The sequence below is a fragment of the Mytilus californianus genome, unplaced genomic scaffold, assembly GCF_021869535.1.
Source record: "Mytilus californianus isolate M0D057914Y unplaced genomic scaffold, xbMytCali1.0.p SCAF_4, whole genome shotgun sequence".
NCBI classification, from domain to species: Eukaryota; Metazoa; Mollusca; class Bivalvia; order Mytilida; family Mytilidae; genus Mytilus; species Mytilus californianus.
In genome coordinates, this window is record NW_026262690.1 from 27,662,383 (window position 1) to 27,681,226 (window position 18,844).

General features: G+C 31.3%; 1 protein-coding gene across 4 annotated transcripts; it reads right to left on the minus strand.

Annotated features, from left to right (window-relative positions):
- Positions 1 to 988: 988 nt before the first annotated feature.
- Positions 989 to 18,529, minus strand: LOC127737839 (23 kDa integral membrane protein-like). 4 transcript variants are annotated; one of them, XM_052248783.1, is made up of 8 exons: positions 18,511 to 18,529; positions 13,142 to 13,220; positions 12,223 to 12,441; positions 10,884 to 10,958; positions 9,871 to 9,981; positions 9,045 to 9,251; positions 8,628 to 8,711; positions 989 to 2,426 (listed from the first exon to the last, which is right to left on the minus strand). In XM_052248783.1, the coding sequence occupies exons 2-8, from the start codon at positions 13,205 to 13,207 to the stop codon at positions 2,367 to 2,369; spliced, it is 822 nt and encodes a 273-aa protein (XP_052104743.1). In that variant the 5' UTR covers positions 13,208 to 13,220; positions 18,511 to 18,529; the 3' UTR covers positions 989 to 2,366. The 4 variants fall into 4 exon arrangements, with proteins under 4 accessions (XP_052104743.1, XP_052104742.1, XP_052104740.1 ...); XM_052248782.1 differs by lacking the exon at positions 18,511 to 18,529 and adding an exon at positions 18,120 to 18,250; XM_052248780.1 differs by lacking the exon at positions 18,511 to 18,529 and adding an exon at positions 18,049 to 18,249.
- Between the last annotated feature and the right edge of the window lie 315 nt (positions 18,530 to 18,844).

Here is an 18,844-nt window from a genome sequence, read left to right on the forward strand (position 1 = left end):
CCTTCATACACTCAGAAATAGAGTCAATGTCTTTCTTTTTCACGTTTTACTCATTGTCTCAATCCTGAATAGAATCCATTTGTATTCTAAAACTGTGTTTCAAGTTTATAGCTCCGCACGAATTTCGGTCATTTTGATGTAGTCGACGATGTTTGTGCCATTTATAACTCGGCCAGTCAAACTATGTATGAATGTGGAACTTGATGAAGTGCATATACGAGGATAAGTCTATAAATAGATTAAAGATTTAGTTGATAGGTATAGTGTAGGTAAAATAGATAATTGGGACAGACATATCTTTTGAGTATGGAGGAATTTTAAAGATTTGATCTATTGACGGATATTACTTATGTAAAAACTAACGACGCCAACCCTTTGGGTTTTTGTTTTTTTTTATTTTGGGGTAAAATCTTCACATGAGAATATATAAAAATTAAAATATGATCTAGTGTCACATTCAAAGACAGACTAAAAATTGTATTCAAGTCGGACAACAGAAAGTGGACATACAGGCCTTGCATTGCCCTATATCTGTTTACATCCTCGTCCGTTATTCTCTGGTGGATAGTTGTCTTATTGTCACTCAAGTCACATTTCTTGATCTTTCAGGTTAGCCATCAAGATACTATTGCAATCGGACGATTTGTGATGTCGACCTTTTGACTTGTGAACGTTTGACCGTTGTCTTCTTTGCTTTCTTTTACTATATTTTTGTTGTTGCTAATATGAAAGTTAAAGTAAATATCATTCCTAGCAGGCGATCTGTTAAATTATATAATATAATAGCCGGAAGATATCAAAGGGACAGTCAAAATTTATAAGTCGAGGTGAAACCGACAAAACCATGGCAAAAAACAAAAAACAACAAATAGACCAACAACAGTCTTCAAATATTACATTAAGAACTGAAGACTGAGAGACACGAAACCCACCAAAAATCGGGGTTGATTTCAGGTAAGAAAATGGTCGAAACGGAAGAAATCAGATGCTTCTTTTTTCACATTTATTAACAAATTACGAAACTTGCAAAAGGCAGATAAAATACAATGAAGTTATGTAATAAAAAAACAGATATTTAAAAATACTTTAACTGAAACATTATACTAACAAGCTATTATAAAAGATATGCATAATCATTTCCAACGTGTTTTTTCTCATTAGTTCAAAATTCAGAAATTGGTTAATCCTTCTTGACCTTAATATAAAAAATAATGTGTTTAAAAGATTTCCTCCAAATCTAGATATATCATGAAAACAAAAATGTAATTTAGCACTACACGTTGATGTTGAAGATAATAATGCTGATTGATTCAATTATGCAAAGATTCTGAATCTTTATAAACTGAAGCATCGGTATTATCAAATTAAAGTAATTTGTATTCAAACATGCATAGCTTGGTATTTGGTAGAAGTATGGTTTTCGGGTAAAATAAGAATATTCTTACTCGTTGAAGGAAAATACTATTTTCCAAAACCTAGCAGTACAGTTTTGAGTCATCCTTACATTCAGTTATAATAGGGTCACATGTTAGAAGCTATTAAACCAAGAGTTCCAAATGGTGAAGTTGAAATCATCCCTTCGTACATTTTACGGACGCCATCACGAGTTGGTTGACCGTTATGGAATAACCGTTTTACAGATGATATCGGATATGTTCCTTATGTCGTAACTACAATACCCTTCCCTTTTCACGAATGTGACCTACCGAATTAGACTATTTACCGGATTTGTAATAACATAAGCAACACGACGAGTGCCACATGAAGAGCAGGATCTGCTTACCCTTCCGGAGCACCTGAGATCACCCCCAGTTTTTGGTGGGGTTCGTGTTGCTTAGTCTTTAGTTTTCTATGTTGTGTCATCTGTACTATTATTTGTCTGTTTGTCTTTTTATTTTTGGCCATGGCGTTGTCAGTTTGTTTTCGATCTGTGAGTTTGACTGTCCCTCTGGTATCTTTCGTCCCTCTTTTAGATACAAGTTGTAATTCAAATTTTAAAGAACATGCACCTTATGCTATTGATACAGGACATTTCAGGAAAGAGAAAAGTAAAATTTTGAAATGGACAATGGGTGAAATTATAAATGCAACATTTTCTTTACCTTCAAATAGAAATACATAATAAACTTTTATAAAATGGGTTTCAGCTTAAAGATTTGTTTAAGAACCCCAAAAATAGTGCACACGTGTTTATTTGGAAAGATCAATGAATTTGAGAGTCACACAGATATTAGAAATAACAGCATATACAGGCGTGAACAAATAAGGCATAAGTACATAATGATACAAAACATATATATCTATCGGTATAATTTGAAGATCTGGCTGAAGGTTTAATTGAGATCTTATATCTGTTCTGGTCATATTTATTGAAGTTGGTCCTTCATAGCTCTGATCAAACAGCAGGCAAAAAAGATACATAAAACCTGTAAAGAGGAAATAATATAGTCAAATTAACCATAAGTAAATGTAAAATATGTTAAATGTTTCTAAAAGAGGGTAGCCACAATAATTTTACATAATTTTTTTTCTGATGTCCGTATTCTATTCATTGATATCACATTATACGTTGTAACTCACATATTACGGAACCCAATAGAAATACCTTAAGTAAACATAGATAGTGAGATTGATTTTACGTTGTGAACTTGAACTTTCCATTTCTGTGAAGCAATATTCCAGCGGCGCCTATATAGAATGATTAAGTACCAGTTGATACGATATTCCAGGCTTGCGTGATTTTTATTATAGAAGGTTGCTCCTTACAAGGAAGCAATTGAACCAAGAGGTAAAAATAATAATTCATCTCTTTGAAAGTCTTCATTGATTTGATTTATCGTTATGTTAAATCTACTATAAATATGCTCCGCGTATCATAGTCAAAACCCACCCTCTTGTCCTCGTTATTGACATCCGATACACAAGAATCAGGGACAGCTCAGCGGGGGTAACGTTATCAGTGAATAACAAGGGAGCACTTCTGGACTGATAAAATTTAACATTGTTGTATATGGAAAAAACATGACAGTTGCTTTAAAATGATTTGTCAACATTTTATTTCTACAATCATAAACTATTGCCATGGCAGGTGAAAGAGTTATTAAATTTATCTTTATTTTGATGTAAAAAAAATTTTTTTATGTTATTTAAAAGTGGTGTCCCTAATGATTTGAAAATTTCCCATAAAAAGATACGTTTTTTCCTACATAACTTAACCAAATTCAGTGATGACGAGTGTAGTAAAAAATTCCTATAAAATTCATTATTGCAGTGACATTATTTCGCCATGTCCCATGTTATTTTTGTATAATTCTTCTTTCTGAAGGTGCAAAAAAAAATATTTTAGTTTGCATTTGATGGTGTCCCTGGAAGTTTGAATATGGTGATTATTTCGTTATCAAACGTCAATTCATGTATACGTATATTGTAAAGAACTGAAACCGATATCTATACGTACCATATTGGGAAAGACGGAAAATGTTTGATATAAGATAGCGTCGAAACTTTAAAAAAAAATAATAATATTAATCATTTTTCAATTATTGTTTAAAATAAATTCATGATGACGAAAATGTTAAATTGAATTTTAGTCCCGATTAAAAATTGTTGAAATTTTAAACATTATCCGGATAATTTAGATATATAGATAGAACTTAAACACATTTTGTATGATTAGAAAATTGCTAATGAATTACAAAGAGCTTATTTGCAGTACACACCTAATGACAAAGGAAACAATGTGAATTTGAAATGCTGTACTAAAAGTTGGATGATGAATTAATTAACTTGAAATGAAAAGCATTTGTGTATTGCTATTTAAGTTTTGTAGGGTTCGGGAAAAGTTACATTAATGATTTAATTGTTTTTCTTTCTCGTAAACACTTATTATGTATAATACATATTTTATCTATTGGAAGGAAAAAGCTATGTACAAGTATCGTTTATTGTGTTCTTATCTTAACCATATTAAGCTGTGAATTTAAACAATAACCACCCGCTGTTTTATCATCTGCCAGCTATTCAATTAATGAAAGATGTAGACCGACATTCATGCTGATTTTGAATATCATTTGACAGTACTAGTTTAATGTACACTTAACGTATAACTCCGTCAACTTCTGTACTCAGGGATGTTTATACATGAACATATATAGCCCCGTCTAGCATGTCTAGTGTGCACGATAGATTTAACTAAAATTTTGAATGTTGAAATATTGGAATGATTCGTTCATTGTTGAAGACCCTACATCAACTGTCAAGATGTAGAACAGGAATAAAAGCCCTGTTCATTGATAATTTTCTATGTTTTCTATGTATTGTGTGCGATTTTGTCCCATGTACATTTACTCCATATCCTTTTATTTTCTATCCAATATGTTAATTGTGCATCTAGAACATTCAAATGTCCGATGATATAAAAAAAAAAAACTTATTCAACAGTTAAATTATAATAATAAATCCAAAAACAGTTGGGCACTCTCTTTGACATATCATTTGATATGTGCAACAGGTTTTCTGATATTTCAAAAATAATATTACTTTGCCTTTCAATATCAGTGTAATCATTTCTATCAGACCATACTTTTTCTATGAACGAAGGTAGATGTGGGGTATAAGTAAATGCAGAAGTCATGAACTTCTGGTAAATGAGATAGCAACCCAACCATGCACATAAATAACTTAGACATCTAGAGAGCAAAATATAGCCTTCTCCAAAAGACAGGCTCTTACAGGGCAACTTCAATACTCAACAATAGACATGCCTTTATAAAAATGTCAGGATCTAAATCGCCCAGATTCTATACGTTCAATGTGAATTTAAAAGGTGTTTGCTTACATCCTCGTTTTTCAGTCTCTGGTGGATTGTTTTCTAATATTGACAATAATACTACATCTTCTTATTTTTCTTAAGGTCTGTTATAAACACAAACATTCTCCAAATAACGAAAACAAATAAGATATGACATACGACAACTACTTACGAGGTCCCCAAATTTTGACAGGTACTAGTACATGTATATGGAAATGTGTTCGAGTTAAACTTACTTTTGTAGGTCTCAACCCTCCCCCTTTTGAATCTCAGTATAGATTAACAGAACGTGCATAAAAGAAAATACAAAACAGACAAGTTCTAGAAAAGAGCTTAACTCTGGTTTGTTTAAGTTTATGCCACACATCTTATTTTTGGTACGTAAATTTGCTATCCTATGCTTTTTTCACAGTTAATCGTCTAAGTTCCAATTCGCCTCCTATTAGTGTCTATATAAAAATGATCGTCCCACATGAGTGCATATTAAATATTTTTGAAAATCTATTTTGCCTTTCTGCTTACCGGGTCATGTGATTACAAAATTATTTTGGATAGACATGTATTGTTTATAGATATAAGAAGATGTGGTATGAGTGCCAATAAGACAAATTTCCATCCAAGTCAAAATTTATAAAAGTAAACCATTATAGGTCACAGTACGGTCTTCAACATGGAGCCTTGGCTCACACCGAACAGTAAGCTATAAAGGGCCGTCTAAAATTCAAAGAATCCTCATACAATGGCTGTATAAAAAGTTGTATATAGCAGACCTATAATGCTTTTTCATGAACTTTTTTAGCGATTTTGCAGGTTAATATATATGAAAACATTTGTTATCTTCATCAATATGAATTGCTTTTTAAACTTGCCTGAGGAAGACGGAAAACGATCCCGGATACACATGTGAAGAGTTTATTGAAAAATTTAGATTCACACCGCATATGTTTTCGAAATTTATGACTGAGTTTCATATGAAATTGTATTGTGTCTGGTTTTTGCATATTACTCCCATCTTTTCTTTTCAATATGGGTTTATGTTAAGAATAAACATCATTATCTAACGGTTATACAGATACAGCGAAAATTGACACGAAGTAGGCAAATATTTCCAAAAATAGGAATTATACCAACCTGTATGTATTTCACACTAGTAAAAAAAGAAGAAAAAACGTGAGATTGCCTTTAAATTTACCTCTTTAAAATTATTGTAGCCTTAAAATTGTCAAAACTTATCAAATCGACTTTCTAAAATTCACAGGTTTAGTCTTTTTTACCCAAATCTTCTGAAAAGCGTCTCAAAATCGAAAAATGGATTTTTTAAGATTAGAAAAAAAAACCACCGCTATTTTAACTAGTTGCGATTTTAGTTTTTTTAACTATGTTAGAACATAAATCAGGCCATTGTTTTTCTCTTTTAAATGATTTCTCATTTTTTCATACCGGGGCATTTTATAACATAACTTTTTATAACATGTATAACTGGGTTTACTCATTGTTGAATGACGTACAGTGTCCTATAGTAACTGTTGATAACATCCTCGTATTTTGTTCTTTCAATTGACGGAAAGTTTTCATCATACCACAACTTTTTATTTATAAGCCAATATATCCATTTGTTGAATTAAGATGATACATTTCAAATGTAGGACATAAAAGCCCCGGACACGAAGATGGTACCAGAAAAAAGTCAGGTTAGAGATAGTTTGTCTCTGATTTACAATGTGAAAAACTTATTTCATAGTAATAGTTTGTGTTTTCTTGAACATTAATAATTATAAGTATATGCAACTTGTAAACAAAATTAATTCACGGTAAAAGAATTCATAATGATCTAATGATTATTTAGAAAATAGGCTGCGAAAATTTGTTATTACTTGACTGGCTTTATGGTACCAAGAAATATATCCTTTGCATGAATAAAATTTGATAAGTCTTCATTTATCAATTCTAACGAACAATATCCCAAGCTGTATAATGAATTTATGTGATAAAAAGAAAGTACTTCAATAATTTAAGTTTCTCTAATATATTCAAACGATAGTAAACAGTTTTACTATTTCATTGTGAATTTTTGTCCTATCAATTATGTGACGGTCAGGCGTGGGACTTTGTGCCATTTACTTGCAACTCAGGACTGAAAAATTACCTTTACTTATGACCTCATAATTACCATTGTAAAGTCAATCGTTTACGGTTTCAGAGGCGTATAAAACAGATAGTAAATACCTTTTTTCAGATTGTTTTTTACATAATCAAGAAGGACAAAGAAGATTCTTTTGAAAGAAAGATTTGTAATTATGCCAAATGAAAATTAAACTATGAACTTTTTTGACATAGTTAGTCGTGAATTCTTTCTACTACAGCCCAAGTAATTGCATATTTAAATATAATTTTTCTTTCTCTTTAAAACCAAGTGTCTTGCTGATAGCAAGGATTTAAAACTATACAAATCCTTGCTGATAGTTAACATGTTAAAGGATTCCCACTGATTACAATCAATTAGCACATATATGATCATATATAGACCATCGCGACACATATCGAGAGTTGTCTTATCTTGCGAACTGGACACCAGATGAGTCAAGGAGATTAGAAACCCAGTTCAAAAGAATTATTTCTTAATTTGAGTCATCTCCCTCAAAAGTGTCCACAATTCTTGTACATGACAAAATACAATGTATCACCAAGCGGAGCATATTGGACATATATTAAACCTAACGAATGGAAAGTCACCTTACTTTCCATTAGCAAAACGACAGATTACCTAATGTAGAAGGTATTGCTTACCCGGTCCGGAGCACCTGCACTAGTCCTGAGATTTTTGGGTGGTTCGTGTTGATCGGTTTTCAGAGTTCTGTTTTTATTTGCTTCGTTTTCAAAACATTCTTACATCTGTTTGTCTAAGACTTTTTAACATTTTCTTTACTCCCGATGACACCTTACATTATCGGAAAAGCATTATCGTTAGTAAAAAGGATTTTTAGTATACCTCGTTATATTAAAAACTAGAATAGCACATAGGTCTGTCGTACGCAATTTTTCTGTCCCTATCCAACTGTCATCTTACGCCAGTAACAGTTTAAAATAAACACCTATCTATTGAAGTTCGTGTAAAAGTTGCTCTAGTTCTGTATATACCACAGAACATTTATAAAACAATAATCAATCTATCAATCTACCTCAAATTATTCGCTTTCAGTTCTGACATGGAATAATTCTAATGCGACATTTCTACTGTAGATATCCACTTCATTTATTCATTTAATCGTGTTATTGTGCTAAAACTATGTCGATAGGCAGGCAAAATCTTGGATGGCTTCATCTGTTCTATTTAGACTCTTTTGGTTTCTTTGCCCCTAAACTTGGCTTCTAAAACTTTTGGCCAAGAGCGTCGTACCTTAAGTAGGTGATTCCATACACAGGCGTTTTGCGAAGAAAATTTATATCATTTACAATTTTATCAATGACTATTGCTATTTATATCGCATTTATTCTGTATCGGAAACTATATTCGGACAAAATTTTCAATCAAACCACTATAAAGTCGCTCCGTGAACAATATAGACCCACCGACAGTATAAAACAACTAAAATCGTTCATTACCTTTTTTTACTAACTTTCATACTCCTTTAAAATTTGACCTTAGAAGATTGAAGTTGTCCCTTTTAATAAAGTCCTCACTTTTCATTAAAGATTTTGCCAATTAAGGGTCTTAAAGGTTTTTAAAGTTTTTAATATACATTATGCCAACTTAATTCTATCCATTTGACAGATGAATGAAAATGAAAATAATTAAATTTGAGTGAACTACACATACCTGAACTATGACAATAGTGATTCCAACTCCGATAACTAATGCAGCATTATCTTTAGCATAGTCATAAATAGAACTATAGCAACCCTGCAATATATAGCTATTACAATGAAATCCATAAGCAATTATTGGGAAACATTTATATTTAAAAATTCAACAGATTTAAAGACATATCTACAAATAGAATAAATAAATGTATAAATAGGGAGAGTTTCAAAATGCATACATTTTTAAGGTCTGTGTAAATGGTTGTAATCTTGGTCTGATGCAAATTCAAGGTTGTCTATTTCAAATCAATTTCAATATGTTAAGAGTACTTTGCAACTTATTCTGTTAATTAATTTGTTATTTGATTTTATCTTTTGATTTTTAATTTATAATTTTTTTAATTTTTGTTTTTGCTTGCAAATATATGCATACCTTTTCCCAGTTAGAATTCACATTAGTTGGTGTTTTTTGGCAATCTTTATCAAATTCAGCAGAAGATGGATTGTCGTAAAAAGAATCCTTGTTGGTAATTTTACAGCATGTTACAGGTATGCGTGCGGTACCACCATCACTTAAGGTCTTGTTCCACTTTGTGGCTCCATCAAAATCTGTATAGTTATTTACTCCACAGCAATCAAACTGAAATCGTATGCATGAATTAGGTTTTAGTTGGTTCTTTTATATATGGTTACTTTTTCTTTTACTTTTTATTAACTTTTTGCGCAATGTTATACGATTCTATCACGGTATTTATAATATAGTTTATCTTTTAAATGTTAAAACATGATATAAACCATTGGACTCTAAGAGGGGGATGTCACGAATTGACATTAATGTATATTCAGTGATTTAAGACTTAATGCTAAATGGTATCAATATAATTCCACCACTCTTATTGATTCAAATGCATACGAGTACGTGTTTGCTAGAAAAATTTTCATTAGATCCACTCAGACCGAAAAGATTGAAGAGCCTACGGTATACAACGTTTTTGTGTATCAAATTTAAATCGGGACTAAAAATATATTGAACTTGAGTATTTACAAGCTAATTGTAACATATAAAAAATGCCATATTGAAACACTGGTTTCTAGGTTTAACAGCTGTCTCTCGAGTCTTACTCCTCTACCGAATTCGGAAATATAGGTTCAATATTTCAGCAATCTAATCATATGTCCTTAGTATCTTGAAACAAACAAAACATATAATAATCAAAATAAAGTAAGTGTAACTACTAAGTGGTTATAATAAAGCATACCTTCACTTGAGCGAAATTGACACCAAGTGTAAATGCGTCTCCAGTATTCAGTTTACCATCATAAGAGGCATCTATTCTTTCTAACAGAATTGGTTTTAACTTTGAAGTTACCTTGAATAGATAAGATAAAGAAAGATTAATTTTATTGTATCTCAAGATTTAAAAAAGTGAAGGATACCAAGGATTAATTGAAACCATTTAAGATGAAAGAAGGCAGACAACACAATAAGTTAAAGGAAAAGAATGAAAAGACAAACAACAGTGTATAAAACATTACACATATACTAGTAACTTTGATTTAAGGCGACATGAACCTCACCAACATCAGGGGGAAGAATACTTAAATTGAAATAATTTACACACAATGAGATCGTGATATAACATTCATACAGTAATTACTGTAATATACGTCATATATCAAAATAATAAGCATGAAATTCGACAGTACAGTTTGTTGAACTAAGAGTCTGGGAGAACATGTTTTAATAAATTTTGAACTAGCTTTCAGTAACTGCCAGTACTCAGAGGTCGGAACTTTGTGGCTTTTTTATTTATGTTATTTGTTGTTTTTTTTGTTTTTTTTTTCCTTATTGACATTATCAGCTGATTTTTAAAGTTTGTTCTTATGCTCTGCTCTTACATCACTTTCCCAGGTTATGCAGAGGGTTAAGGGCATTCAAACATGTTTAACCTTGCCATATTGTGAATGTGTCTGTCCGAAGCCCGGATCCTGTAATCATTCATTGGTTGTTGTCTATCATATTTACTATAAATCAGGCCGTTGGTTTTCTCATTTGAACATTTGACATTTTTTCACATCGAAGCCTATACGGTATGGCTTTGCCAATTGTTGAAGGCCGAATTGTGATCAATAGTTGTTACATTCACGTTATTTGGGTTTGGACTGTGGTGGATAGATTTCTTATTTACAATTATACTACACCTTCCACTTTTATAAAGAAGACATTTTAGTACATTTTGATATCATTTGTATACATGCAAAATTAACTTACATCGGACGTGAAGACTATTGCAATTATCGCAGCTGTCAGTTCTATTATCAGTATGATGATGATAATACCAGCATACTAAAATAAAGGAAATTATCATGACAAAGAATGCTACATGTGAATTATTGTGATACTGTTAACATTGACAGTTTAAGTTTGTGAAAGATTTAAATGAAATTGCATATGGAAAGAAACAAAAACATTGGAGGGAGGTCCAGTACCATCAGCTATCTGCGGAAATAAGAATATTTGTTTCAATATATTGATGTAATCCCAAATTTCTGTTAAATATTGATTTAATCTCAATGTTCTTCTAAGTTTTTATTCATTTATGAGATTATGTATTTGAAATCTGCTGAATACACACAATAATTTGGCTGTACCTTATTACAAACGGGATAGCACAAAATCATTATAACTTTTACGGCGATGTTATTTACCTAGCCCGTAAATTTAGATACGATTTGGGTAAAATTATCCATCCTTTAAATAAACTTATTCTAAAAGTTTACCAATTCAACACTGTAATAAGATCTTTGAATTTTGTTTTTATCGGTATAAATATTGATTTTGTTGTTAGTAAATTAAAACCAAAATTAAATGTCATTATATAAGTACATTCACGGTTCTGTCGATATCGATATTTTGCCATTGCATAAGGTCATGTTTTTCTCTGACTGTTAATGACGTCTTTACACGAAATCCATATGATGTTGGATGTGTACTGATTGATATATTAGTCTTAGACACATGATTTTTTATGAGTTGTTATTGGCTTTCAACTGGCTTTCAATTAACTGCGAGTACTCTCAGATCTGTACTTTGTGTCTTCTGTGTTTGTGTTAGGGTTTTGATGTGTTTTTATCGATCTGCTGAGTTAAGCCCATTTCAACTAATTTTTATAGTTTGTTCTTATGTCGTACTTTTAAACTACTGTCCCAGGTTAGGGGAGGGTTCGTCGCCATGAAAACATGTTTAACCCCGTCACATGCTCTATCTGCCTGTCCCAAGTCAGGAGCATGTAATTCTGTTGTTGTCGTTTGTTACTGTATATCATATTTGTTCCTCGTTTGAATTGTTTTACATTAGTTATTTAGGGGGATTTGCTCATTGTTGAAGGCCGTACGATGACCTATAGTTGTTAACTTTTATGTTATTTGATGTCTGGTGGAAAGTTGTCTCATTGGGATCAAACGACATCTTCTGATTTTTATAATCAATATAAAAACTTAAGATAAAACCGCTACGTAAATGTATGGTAAAACAAATTAAATCACAAGTTGCTGAATAAATGGAACGAAGTTGACTTGTTATGTGGATAAATCTTATATGAAAATCTTACTATTTGAAGCATTAATTTGTGCATTTTCCAAGCACCACAACATCCTAAAAATCCTACAATTAAAGCAAAAACTCCTCCAACTATCAGCACAACGGCGCCTGTTCTCAATAATGACGTCACATCGTAGTTCTCCGCATCGCCAAATTGAGTTAGTACTTCTAAAGCACTGTTCTTTACTATTGCAGTTATACCTAATGCTACAGCTAGAATTCCCAAAAACTGAAAATAGAAGTGTCTAATTATTCATTACAGCACACACACACACACACACACAAGGATTCTGGAAAAAAGAACTAAATGTGCTTCATCCAAATGGCATCAACATAAAGAAGTTGCAGTTTTCGTTTCTGAATGTGTCCATCAGTTATGGTTTTTCTTTAGATACATTTACCTGCACTACTATCTTTTGAGATCGTGGGATGTATAAATACGTAGCCACGTCAACATAAATTTGGCCCAACCTCTTAATTCATTGGTCAAAATTTATCTTGATGGCAAAATTTTCCCACACGTGTATAATCAGCAATGATGCCAAAAAAAATTTGTCAACAGCATTTTGTGTCGCTGGATAACTTTAAACTTGATAGATACAAATATGTTTATTGGAAAATGGTTAAGGGATATTCTATAGACTATCACAACTCATAAAGCAATTTGAAAAAAATAGTCCAAATGAATCATTTAGCATTTGGTTTTTTTTTTTCTTAAATTGAGCTAAGAGGTGTCAAATTTGATATAATTTTTTATATGAAGCCAACTTACTATTGCTGGATAGTCTAATTTGCTAAATACACCATAGATAAGACACATGTACTTTCGTGTACTGACTGGAAAACTAAATGGATTACGTTATCTTTCTTTTTTAATTTTAAATACGTAGTACACAGTTTTATGACCAATTTGATCAACAATTACTTACAAAGAATATAAAATTAACAACAAATAAGATAATCTTCACTATACTAGCTCCACATCCAATCGCCATCTTGTTGTTTCACCTGAAAAAAAAAAGAAGTTAACATCATTTTAAATATAAATTTAAATCCAAGTTGAAATGATAAGATACTATGTGAGAAAGTACAATTATAGTGAATGACTCGATCCGAATATTATTTTTCACATTGATGTACTGATATGGAAATAATATTTATTAGCATTTAGGGAATACATCAATCAATTGGAGCATGAAAACATATGTCATTGAATAGCGAAACGTTGTAGGCGTAATATTGTTGAGTGGGTGGTTGATTAAATGTTAATGAATAGACCTATATGATATCGAATCTGTTTGCATTTACCCCATATGAGAAACAGGAAAACATGATGAAGTTATTTACAACCATTTCAAAGTTTACCCTCATACTTAGATAAGATAAGATAAGATATTTTATTTCCAATTATGGGCCCCAAAGGGCATAAACATTACAACATCAATAATTTTTTCATAATACAATACAAACAATGAGATAAAAAAAAAAAAAGTTAAACGAGAACTATTTAAGTTCTTAAAGAATACGTAGATAAAGAATCTATAGTATGTTGTTTTTTTTAATACTAATGCATTTTATTGCAAGTGTGGTTGATATAGATAACAAACAAGCAGCCCAAAAAGAAAAAAAGAAAAATAGATATCCACATATGTATAGTACACAAAAAGTTGGATCAATTAAATATATAATAATTAGCCAAAAAGAAAGTAGAAATTAAACATGTCCATGACTCATCCTGTGTCAGCAGCAAATAGGAAAGCATTATGGTTTCCTAAAGGCAGCTGACACCAGGGGGCGATACCTTATGGGCCATAGGCATGTAAAATGTGTGTAAATGTCTCTTTCCTACCTGTATCAAAAGCAAACAAGGAAGCATCATAGGTAACTTGAATGCAGTTGATACCAGGGGACGATGCCTCAAGGATATAAGAGAACATTTGAATAAATAATATATCTTAACAATTATTTTTTTTTAATCGGCTAGTATGTTTGTGATATTCAGATGAATATAATTTTCTATGTCCAATCAAATGTATATACACACATAGATTTCCTTTAACTAATCTTCACTAAGGAAGATGTTTGTATATAAAATTACATATTATTTTAAGTAACTCAACATTTTCTACACTAAATAACCAGATAATTTTGCTTTGACTGTTCATATGATTAAAATAAGAATTATATTGTGCAATACTAGCTAACATACAATTTCTATCATCCTCAAATTTGTTACAATCAAATAGAAAATGAGCCTCATCTTCGACAGTATTGGAAGAACATTTATTACATATTCTGTTAATTCGGGGAATACCCTGATATCTACCTAATTCTATTTGTAATCTATGAGAAGATACACGTAATTTAGTAAAACTTCTTCTAAGTTCAAAATTCTTGATCAATGTTAGATATTTTTCAAAACCAAAATTTGTTTTATATAAAAGGTAGGTTTTCAGTTTACTGTCTGAAAATTTATCTATTTGTTTTTTCCAACAGCTAATAAACAATATTGATAGCTTGGTTTGTATATATTTCTTAAATTTGTATAAGGATTCACAAAATGGAGCATTTATGGCATTTGTATAGTCAATACCAAGTATTTTAAAAACAACATTTATTGAACCATACCATGATGTTATATTCATGTGATGTAGTGTCTTTGATTGTGTATATGCCTCTTTTAATAGAGGAAAATTATGACCTAAATTCTCTAATCTATACCAGTACAATAACATTCCTTTTATAATATTAAAATATATTGGAAATCTTCCAAGTTCAGATAACACTGCAGCAATACTTAGAATATAATTGAAAGTAAATGCCCTGTCTTTGTCGTTACAATGAGAATATTAATAAGATAAAATTATTGGTTGATCGCTGGCAGTTAAAGTTCAATGGTATATTCCATGCATGTTCAGGACGAGAACAAATACTGCAATAAGTAGGACCTGTAAATGCGATCAATCGGGATGACGGATGGGAAATTTGAACATGCATAAAAAATTATGATAAATTGGATTGGGACTGAAATTTAGCCTTGCAACAGGCCACCTATGGACCCTCAAAGACTTGTTGCAAGGGTTCTTAACGTGCAGAAAGCGTGTCACTCGCTCTACATGAAGCATCGGGTCTAACGTCACCATTCTGGCCGGGTGTGGCTTCGAATTTATACATACCGCACAACCAAAACGGACGCCCTACATTTGCAAGGGGTTTACTGCCGGTCGAAAACAGACCAAGTGACCATATTTCTATAAAATGAATATAATTTAAAAAAAAAAACTATTGCATGAAATGTCCAGCTTCTATCAAGTTTTATTCATTGACTGAAACAGTTGTTTGCTTAGCAATCGAAAGGGGGGATATCGGGAGCTGGGATATTCAAGATTAGCTTAAACCAATATGTGTACAGTTCAAGAATAAACACAACAAACAAACACAAAACAAAACATAAAAAAAAACAATACGAAAGGCAATTAATAACAAATGAATGCAATGCCAACCTTTGTATGTCTTGAATTTTTCTAATCTTACAAATTTATTTCGTTAAAATTAAGAATATATAAATGCAACAACAAAAACAAAACAAGCAAAACAAAAACAAACAATAACATTTACGTCTGGTGAGATGTCAAGCGTATTGTACAGAAACATATTGTTAACGGGTTCATTATTCATTATTGAATTTGGAAAAATTAACAATGCACCTACTTCAGTGCGGTCTAATAATGATGAGTGTAATGTTAAGCTCAACCAATATTTACTATGCTTAATCAATTAGTGAAATTACCGTTAGAACAATTGGACGGAGTGTTCCCATCTTTATTAATATGTATGAATCATTCAAACGAAAATCTGATTTTGAAAAAAAAAAAAAAATATCGAAACTTGTTTTCGACTAGCTCAGAAACCCGGAGTTTAACGGTTAGGACAAGTCCAAGGCATACTTTTTGCGTTGCAACAGGCCGCCTACGGACTATTAAAAGTTGTTGCAAGAGTTCTTTAAATTGCAGAGAGGGTGTGACTTTTCGAACGGATTTAGGTGGAACGGTAGTATTTACTTTCCGGGAACAAGGTTTCTCTTTTGTATACCTTACTTAGCAATGCATCTGAACACTGTTATTGGACAAAAAATACAGCATCTACTGAACATTTTTTCCCAAGCTGAGGGATGAATCAAGTGTAGAAAAATATGAAATAATTTTACACACAGGTGAAAATGATTATTTGAGATTGTTTTTTAAATTTTGTATTCTCTGCATGATAAAAGGCCTCAATGCACTGGTGGTCTTATAGAGGTTTATAAAGATTGCAGAGAAAGTAAACAGTCATCATACATATTCACATTTATTTCTGAAGTTCACATTTATTTCTGAATATTATAATGAAAGTACTTCAGTTAACTGTGTATGTAGGTTATTGGGCAGTATTAGAAAGTGGTGAACATTATACGACTCTTGGATAGATTTAAAGACACAAAACACTTGTCTTGGTCAGTTTATTTTCGACTTATGAGTTTGAATGTCTCTTTGGTATTTTTCGACTCTCTCTTTCTCTCTCTTGTTTATTACTGAAAACCTCTAGATGTTGTTGGCTTATGATATATTGCTGAATTGCAATCTCTTTTAAGCACGAATCCAAATACATTGTATGTACTTTTCGTCGTAAATAATATATTTACTACGGTTTATCATTTGTCATGTTCCGGATATTGACAGGCGAAGCACTTCCGATTTATAGTATACATGTAGTATAGAAATAGTTGGCAAGGATATAGAAAACTATGTTCAATCATGTGTAAACATGAATAACAACATCTTATGAGAAAAGCAATAAATCAGTATCAAAACTTTGACAGTTAAAAGAATAAAAATATGCTCCACTGAATACACAACATATTCAAAATACTATATAGTTTATATATTCTGGAATTGTCCTACTAGTACATATAGAATATACCTTCTGTATTTTTCCTCAACAAATACAAATAATTTTACCTATTAACCCTCAACGACCCAAAGGACCTTTCTTTAAAAAAAATACGCCTTGGTTTCATAAATTTCTCATTTTGAATATGTTTAATATTTTACAAAGAGATGTCACTCAAGGCCATGCATAATAATAGTATGTTAGTTATCCTAAGGGCTATATCAAGTATGTCAAATATCTTACTATCATTACAACCTTCAAAGTAAGATAACAATGTTTGTTCGTAGATGTGTACATCTTTAAAAATACATAACACATAAAAAGTTTTTTTTATGTTGTAAATGAAAAACAAAATATATGTATATTACTATGTTTGTAGATGATTTAGATACTAGTATGCAACAAGAACATACCAACGCTCATATCGTTGATATACATGAGAATGAACATGCAGTTGAATACTATAACTAAATATGAGAAAGATCCTGAGTTTTTGTACTACTAGTATTATTCTTAAATAAATCTTTTAACATATTATCTATGAATAAATATAATATACAGAACCTCTCTCTTTGTGTATAATTATTATTTGGTACAAAGTTTTGCTCTTTCTTCTCGTTTTGTTTGTTGACATAGTGCTTTAATTTCTTCCATGACTTTTAATGAAAGGGTCTTCCATCGTCGTCAAAAGGTATGCCAAAAAGAAAAACATTATAAAACAAAATCATGTTATACGCAGTTTTACTTTGAACATGTTTATATTCAAGGACATTCACGATGCCCGATAAATAAAAGGTTGCCAATTTTTCGAGTAAGAAGCTCAAAAAGTTAGCAAAATTCTTTCCCGCCGTTTTTCATAAAAAAAAAGAAAAATTTTCCCGTATCTAGTTAGTAAATAATAACTTACGTTGTTTTACTATATATCGTATATGTTTATCTTCCAGTGGTTGTGTTTCGAATGATTGACAGTTATTTTACCTTATATGACCATGTGTCATTTTTATATGTGTTCACTCTCCGATGAACCTATGAACTTCCAAGAATGTAAGTTGTGACGCCTTTGCGTAATTTACATTATCGTTAAAATGGTTATGTCGAAGTCATAAGAGTGTGGTAAAAAGTAAGTGAATGGTACAGTGATTATGATACGTTTTCTAACTTGTGAATGAACAGAAATCTTCTATACTCTATCCAAATTTAAGTTCTTTCTCGAACATATATTGAAAATATAAAGGTCAAAATGAAACATGCCTGATAATAAAACTAATGCGTAAATCATGCACTAAGGAAACAGATGATATAACTGTACAATAAGAAAAGCATCTATAAGTAATACATAAATATTTTCATTTAAACAAGTCTTACATACCTCGTATGTCCTGTGAAAAATGACAAATTGTGTTCATGGGAAACGTCGAGCAGGCATGTAAATATGTAATATATTTTGAATAGACAGAATAATAGCAAATTGATTACAAGATAAATTTCTACAGTATATTAGATATAGATATTGACTTTTTGCGGAATGAACAGTCATATGGAAGTCTATGTGGGAATTTCATCTATGCATAAATGGATTTATCTGATTAGTATATCGTAATAAGGGATCTGACAAACACTGCGTAAAATGACAATGAATGTAGCCAAGTCATATTTAAGTTTCAAGTGGGACACTTTGAATTTTCATTTCTTTATAAAATAAA

Coding starts and splice junctions, on each gene's coding strand:
- LOC127737839 (XM_052248783.1), bottom strand. CDS start 13,207: ATGGCGATTGGATGTGGAGCTAGTATAGTGAAGATTATCTTATTTGTT. Junction 8,712..9,044: donor TGAATTCTAACTGGGAAAAG/GTATGCATATAT, acceptor TATATATTGCAG/GGTTGCTATAGTTCTATTTA. Junction 2,427..8,627: donor TCACTATTGTCATAGTTCAG/GTATGTGTAGTT, acceptor TCCTCTTTACAG/GTTTTATGTATCTTTTTTGC.